Below are 7889 nucleotides of genomic sequence, written 5' to 3'. Positions count from 1 at the left end.
ACAACAAAACTTTGAAGCGATGGACTAGCATTACAGCCCTCAGAAGGGCCTGTGCTACAGCTCTTTGACAGACCAGTGATACAGCTCTGTGTTACGACTCACTTTTTTTTAGAAAATAAAGGAAAATACATCTTCTAGGCATGAGGGCATGCCGGCCCAACAGAGGTGAAAAGAAGAGACACAGACAGAGATGCACGGCCCCTTGATTACTCTTTTTATATGTTTTCTCTCCTCCCCCTGAGCCTGCCCTACCTAAATTGGATTAGCCAGTACTCTTTGCTCAACCTGAGGTTCTCATTCAGCTCCTCAGACCTCCTTTGTTCTATTTTCCCGGCTTTCACTTCCTTGTCTTTAGTCACCGTCATTCTGGACTCCTTTTTTTTATTCTCACTACATACCAGAAGAGACGGGAAGCCGGGTGTAAGGAGAGACAGACACAGAAAAGACGAAGGATCACAGACAGACTCCGAGATGGCAACAGGGAGATGCAGACACACAGACAGACACGCGCACATGCGCGTGCGGGCGCACACAAACACGCACACACAGGGAGGGAGAAACAGAGACAGGGAGACACAGAGCGACTGACAGAGAGACGGAAAACGGGAGACAGACACGGGAGAGAGGATGGCGTCCGATCCGACAGACACACTGGCACAGACCGTGACACACCTCAGAGAGAGGCCCTGTGGAAGAAGCAGCTTCCCCAAGGGAGGGGGCGTCAGCCTTGGGCCAGGCGGGCCCCGGCTGGACGTGGTGCCCTGGGGCTAGCAGTCACCCTGGGGTCCCCAAGACTTCCTCTCAGCCGAGGTCTCAAAGGTCCCATTAGGCTTGGCTACCTAAGGCAAGACTCAGCCCCCACCCCCAGGCCAGAGGGTGAGTGTGTGAGAGTGCGTGTGTGTGAGTGTGTCGGTGGGCGTGTGTGTGTGTGTGCGCGCGCGCTCGCGGTCACGTGCGAGGATGGGGCTGGGACTGGGGCTGGGTGTGGGGCAGTCCCTGGGATTGCCTGAGGTGTGCCAAGGGAGCCCCAGACTGAGACACAGCTGTCATCTGGTTTCCTGGAAGCCGAATGCGGAGGGGCTTGCGGGCCGCGCGGAGGCAACCCAGGTCTGCAGCGGAAGTCGTGGCCCTGGCCACCCACCCGCGGAGGGGCTGGGGCTGCGAGGACCCAAGAGTTGGGACGCCGCTGCCTGCGAGGGACACCGGCCGGCCGGCCGGCTGGAAGGCAGGCGACGGCTCTGACAGCATCCGGTATTCCCAGGCGGTCTCCGATCCAAGTACTAACCAGGCCCGACCTCGCTTCGCTTCCTAGATCAGAGGAGATTGGGCGCGTTCAGGGTGGTATGGCCTTATACGGACGTGGCTGCTGCCAGGCGCCTTAAGAGCCCTGCGCTGCGCCTCCCTTTCGCTCTGTCCTGCCGGTAGGGCCAGCCGGCCGCACCTCTCCACGGGCCTCGCGCTGTACTTGAGCCGCAGGACCCGCGACCGGACTCCGGCAGGCCAGGGCCGGCAGCCCGGCGGCCGGCCGACGCCGCCCCGACCCCGCACACCGCCACCCCTGGCCAGGACCCGCCTGGCCCGGCCCTGGGTCCTGGAGGGCTTCCGGGACCCCCGAGCCGCAGGTCGGGCGTGCGTCCGGGGATTGGGGGGTGGAGTGAGGGGCGCGGAAGTCTGGGCGCTCTCCCACCCTGGGCCTCTCCAGGACTGCCCCCGCTCGGCGCCTCCCCACTCCCACTCCCCCCCCGCCTCCCCCCGCCTCCCCGCGCTGCTCAGGGCCACGTGGCACAGGAGGTGTCTGGCTTCGGGCCGCCGCGGCCCGTGGTCCTCTGAGCGTCCTGCGGGCCTAGGCGCAGCCCAGCCGGGGCCCTGAGCCCGAGGCTTCCCTTGCCCCCACGCCGTCTTCGAGTCTGTCTCTGAACTTTCGTCTCTTTCTGCCTCTGGCTCTCCTGACACCCTGCCTCCCGTCCCTTCCTCTGGCCCCGGCCTCTCACAGGTGCTATGGCTCTGGCTCTGGCTGACGAGCTTGCACCGGCCAGCTTTCTCCCTTTGCGTGGATGCGTGCGAGTGTCTGTGTGTCTGTCCGTGTGCCTGCCTGTCGCTCGTCTGCTGTCTCAGGAAGGTCCTGTGCTGGGCGGGCAGCGTGAGGGCAGAGAGGGGGGCCTCGGTAGGGCGAAGGGGGCGGGGCTGAGGCGCTCCGGTCGACCGCGCTTGTGGCTCCCGATGGGTTTGGGTACCGGGCAGGTGCCGGGCAGGATGGGCGCTCAGGGCCCCGGCTGGGCTGCGCCTAGGCCTGCAGGAGGCTCAGAGGACCGCGGGCCGCGGCGGGCCCGAAGCCAGACACCTCCGGGGCCACATGGCCCTGAGCAGCGAACGCGATGGGGGGCGGGGGGAGGTGGGGCCCGCCGAACGGGGGCCTGGCCTGGAGAGGCCCAGGGTGGGAGAGCGCCTCCGCGCCCTCACCCCACCCCCCAGACCTCGCACGCACGCCCGGCCGGCCGCTCAGGGTCCTGGAAGCCCTCCAGGCCCCCGGGCCGGGCCAGGCAGGTTCTGACCCTGGGTGGCGGTGTGCGGGGGCGGGGCGGCGTCGGCCGGCGGGCCGGAGTCCGGTCGCGGGTCGTGCGGCTCAAGTACAGCGCGCGGCCTGTGGAGAGGTGCGGCCGGCTGGCCCGACCCGCAGGTAAGAGCAAAAGGGAGGCGCAGCGCAGTGCTCTTTAGGCTCCTGGCGGCAGCCGCTTCCCTACAACCGCTTCCATACTACCCCGAACGCGCCGGATCGCCTCTGATCTCGAAAGCTAAGCAGGGTCGGGCCTGGTTAGTACTTGAATGGGAGACCCACTAGGAGTTATGAGCTCCCGGCCTTTGCACAAAGTAGATGACAAGCCAACGTATAGGTGATGAAAAATCTATAGTGAAAAGTTAAGTTAGATCTAAATTCAAAGATGATTTATGGAGTAAAAGCAAGTCTTTTACATTAGCTTTTTTTCCCCATTAGCTTCCATAATGCTTTTCCATTAGCATAATGCTTCTTTTTTATTTCTTCTATTTCCTTGTCTATATCCATCTCTTTGCACCATAATGTTCTCTGCCTTATTATCTTCCCATAAGGGTGATGTAGGAGATAGATGGACTCCAGGTTAGACATTTACAACTAGCCTGTTTACATTTCCTGAGACAAGAGATAGGTGGGCTCCAGTTGAGGCATTTACAATCAGCCTCCCACTCCAGTACTCTTGCCTGGAAAATCCCATGGACGGAGGAGCCTGGTAGGCTGCAGTCCATGGGACCCCAGGACGAAGAGTCGGACACGACTGAGCGACTTCCCTTTCCCTTTCCTGTTTGCCCTCTGAAATGGAAGTAACAACAGAAAGAGGGTAAATAGCCAGTGTTTGTCTCTTCTAAACACTTTGATAGTCATGGCAGGGACAAAATCCTGCTTGAATAAAGGATTAAGAGATCTCGCCTTCCCCCACCCCCTTTTGGGACAAGATCATGCATAAAAGGCTCCTTGTGGGTCAAAAGTCAGGCGAAAATGTCAGACCATAATGAGTCTTGCTTCTCCCAGAAGCCTCCACTTTGAGATCCATCTTAGCTGAGGGGTGTGTGCACATCAGGGGAGAGTCCCAGGATAGGTCAGATGTGAAAAAAGAAACCAGAAATTTGGCAGAAAGGAAGACAAAGACCCAGAAAAACTGGCCTATGTAAATGACTTAACCAACTCTTTATTGCGCTCCTTTCTCTCCAGGTGTGTATCTCTGTTTTGCTTCTGTCTTAACTAAACCAACTGTTTCTCTATGTTCTTTCCCACGTGTTGCTGTGCTATGTCTCTAATAATAAAGTTTGTACCTGCATTTACAGTTTCTGCCTCTATGGTAAATGCATTTTTCACTGGGGGCAAAGATCCAGGGAAAATTAGCTTCTAGCCTCTAGCCCTTGCTGGCCTGGTGGCTAGGATTCCTGGTTTTCGTTCAGGCTACCCAGGGTCAGTTCCTGGACAGGGAATTAGATCTCACTTCACGCCACCACTCACTGCTGCCTCACTGAGATCAAGTCAATTTTTATCACAATTTAATTTATATCAACTTTTTTTTTTTTTGTAACTTTTTGCAACTAATTTGTAACTTTTAGAAAAAGGACTTCTTAGGTATTAACATACTGGTATTTTCATAAGGAGGAAATACTTCTTCCCTAAAACTGGGTTAAGAAAATTTGCACTTAAGAAAATATGTTTTGATGTAGCAGAATTATTATTTCATCTTTACAAACCAGTATTTGTTAAATACTTAGCTGCTAATAACTATTCAGGATTCCCTGGTGGCTCAGCTGGTAAAGAATCCACCTACAATGCAGGAGACCTGGGTTTGATCCCTGGGTTGGAAAAATCCCCTGGAGAAGGGAACGGCTACCCACTCTAGTATTCTGGCCTGGAGAATTCCATGGACTGTATAGTCATGTGTTCACAGAGTTGGACATGACTGAGCGACTTTCACTATTCACTAATAACTGTTCAGCCTGAAATAAGAACTTTCAAAAATCTTTGGACACAGACGCTCTAACTTAATTCCCCTCTGGAGTAAATATTTTGCATGTGCTTTTAGGTTATATATACACAATAGGCACAGAACTCTTTTATTATGCATTTTATTTTCATATAAATTAACATCCTAGAAAAATTAAAGTAGAAACACTAAATACAGTATTGCACATAGCAATCTCTGTTAAACGCCCCACTGTATCATTGAAGTTCATATACACATGGAGGGACTGAAGGAGACAGGAAGACGGCAGAACAGCAACCCGAGAGCCACCACCGTGTCTGTGCACATCAACTACAGACTGAAAGGTGAGGACAGTGTTTTACATAAATAGCAACATAGTTACAATTCAGATTTTCTTTGTAAGTTGCTTCCATCATTGGTTTGCAATAGCAACAGATTCTCCCCTTTATTCATAGCCATACCCCAAGACATATCATTTTTAAAAAACTATTAATGTTAGACAAAGCCATCACAATGCTTCAGGAGTGACTTAAAGAAAACCCCAATCAAGTCACAATACTCAGGCAGGTGCGTTTAATGAACAAGTCCTAGGTAGATATCAATCCATCTAAAAGTTACTCTTTTTTTTTTTTTTTTTGGCCAACAGTTAGTCATGTTTGGCAATTTTATGAGGATCATTTAAAAGCACTGTGTCATTTTCTTTGAGAAGGGCAATGGTAAAAGTTACAGAGAGGTAACTTTGGTTTAATTGACCTTTGCTGCAGACTGGCTTTATGTAGGTCCTAAAGGACATGGTTGATAAAGGCCCTCATTTAACTTAAAATTATGATTCCTGCCTATATTAAATGATGTATAGAAAGGGTTTTCCTTTTGATATATTTTTTCTATTCATTGTATGATGAGTAAAAAAAAAAATGATAATCTTCTTTCACAAATATATAGTTACAGAGACCAACCCAAGAGCTGGGAAAGCCTTATCTATGACATATATAAATGGTACCTCAATTTTAAAATAGAAAATTTATATGTAGATGTGAAACTGATACAAACAAGTCACATGTTAACCATAAATCTAAATGCAGTGACATGGAGTAAGAATGTCAGGAGAAAGAATGTTTCACTGTGACAGGGAATATTCTCACAACAGTAAGTTGGAGGTTACTGTTTTGCATGTTCAGAATTAATGCAGATACTGTCTCATACATACTGTTTTGGTCTATTGGCAAAATACCATAAACTTTTACAAAAAGAAAAGGTGTCACATTCTCCACTGGCCTACTGCTTTTGCATTTTTATATGAATACAGTGTAGAATTCAACAACCAGTAAACTGTCTGGAAAACATAAAGATTATGCAAGAGGCCAAGAAGAAATATGATCAAAATGATGAGTTTCCTTCCTGCCCTCAGGTCGGCTGAATTCTGTGGAAGCGGCTGCAGTGCCTCATGTTTGTTCTGCTTTTCATTGGTCAGGTTTTCATGCTTATTTTTGCTTTCTGAAATAAATGCATCAGATAAGAGAAATAGTTAGAAGGCATAACTTTAAAGAATGTATGGAGTTTAGAATAGCATTTTCATTTGGATCAAATTCTTTGAGAAAAGGTTAAAGATCCACAAGCTCATAAATGAAAAAAAGATATAAGTAAAATCTATTTATCTCAGAATTGTCACTAATGTTTTTGAGGGAAAAAAGGGTTTAAAAATTTAGCTTCTAATCGATGTGAAGAAGTATCAGCTCACTTTTCTCATTTTCAGTCTTATGTACAAACACATAAATATGAAAATTCAACCTTCAACTCATTGTTAATGTGATTTAATTCTCTTCTATGACTCAGATGGTAAAGAATCTGCCCACAATGTGGGAGACCCGGGTTCAATCCCTGGGTCAGGAAGATCTCCTGGAGAATGGAATGGCGACCCATTCCAGTATTCTTGCCTTGGGAATTCCATGGGCAGAGGAGCTTGGCAGCCTATAGTCCATAAGGTCGCAAAGAGCCAGACACAACTGAGGGACTAACACACTTTCATCTCATTCTTAATGTGATTTAATTCTCTTCTATCCTTATAACAGCATAACTGTGGTTAGTAAATAACTATTCCTTCTCATTCTATACATGTACTGGAAGATTTACTTTCATCAAAAAGACAGAACATAAACCAAACCATAATATAATACTTGTTGTTCAATAAGATTTTGATACAGAGAAACGGAAGGGAAAATATCTTTTAAATGCAGATATAATTTCTAGCTTTTTCTAAATAAAGCTGTTTAATTGTGGCCCAATTTTGGTTATTTGACTATCTTCCATTTACACTATATTAGACTAATTCAAAATGCTATTTTAAGGTTTAACCCAACTTTTCATTTAAAATAGCATTTACTTACTCTGTAGTGCCAAGTGATAATCACTCAAACATTCAACAAAACATAAGACAGTATCACATGGACTCATCATGTCCATCAAAGCCTTCCCTTCCTGGTGCACAACCTGGTGTTTTATTTTGAAGGGAGAAACGAGCAGAGAGGGAGGAGCTTGGCTTGTTACGCTTGGCTGTGGGCTGACAGCTGCTGGTAGCCCCTGTGCAGCCTGAGCCCCTGGTCTGAGCAAAGAACAGTGCTGCACCTGCACTCCCTGTGTTAGGCCCCAGGTGCTCATGGGATTACAGCAGCTGTGCTGTGCCCCATGTATGATGAGGAGAGTGAGAGATGCCCCCCTCCACCAGCAGCCCCCCACATATATGCACCCCTCGGCGGACCCATCTTGATGGTTAGGCTTTGAAAGCTGAACACCGAGATTCTTTTAGCCTCTGGTACCTGATTACAGGCAGAAGGAAAAGGAGATTCTCTAAGCTCACTATTTGGTCAAACTTAAGAGGAAGATGATTAAAATGTTATTAGGTGGATTTGTATATTCTGAGAAAAGAGTGTTTAAAAGCCAGAGAAAACCACAAATCAAACAACAGAATAAATACTTACAATTCCAGAGTCATGTCTTGGTTTTATTTTATAGAGTGACTTTCCCTTTTTCTGCCTATACACCTCTTCAGCTTCTTTTACTCTGGGTGGGGAGAAAACACATGATATAAACAAAGACTTACAAAGATCACTACAGTTCATCTATAGTAGGTGAGCAAGTATCATGAAGGATTTGATTTATTAGAGAAAAATAATACCACATACAGAGCAATGTTACCTGATACTTGATTTAAAAACATAATACAGCTAGAGGTGAATTCATCCAGTGGCTCTTAACTTGGAATCAAAGAAGGTCGAATGGAATAGGACACAAGCACATTTATATTTTTAGGCATACTAAAGGAGTCTTACACACAGGAAAATAAAGAAATATCCCTCATATTCAGGTGAGGTGCTGAGATTGGCTCCATTACATAAA

The 7889-nt window shown here is 48.2% G+C and overlaps 1 protein-coding gene across 1 annotated transcript in view; it reads right to left on the bottom strand.

The window, feature by feature from the left end:
• Nucleotides 1-5963: 5963 nt before the first annotated feature.
• The window catches only part of LOC129654693 (formin-2-like), a 77013-nt gene continuing 75087 nt past the window's right edge, over nucleotides 5964-7889 (bottom strand). The window contains 2 exon segments of the mRNA XM_055584217.1: nucleotides 5964-5990; nucleotides 7472-7553. Coding sequence (XP_055440192.1) covers nucleotides 5964-5990; nucleotides 7472-7553 — 109 coding nt within the window.

This window comes from Bubalus kerabau, chromosome 1 (genome assembly GCF_029407905.1).
Source record: "Bubalus kerabau isolate K-KA32 ecotype Philippines breed swamp buffalo chromosome 1, PCC_UOA_SB_1v2, whole genome shotgun sequence".
NCBI lineage: Eukaryota > Metazoa > Chordata > Mammalia > Artiodactyla > Bovidae > Bubalus > Bubalus kerabau.
The sequence above is the reverse complement of the archived record's forward strand: the minus strand, read 5'-3'. Positions and strand labels throughout refer to the sequence as shown.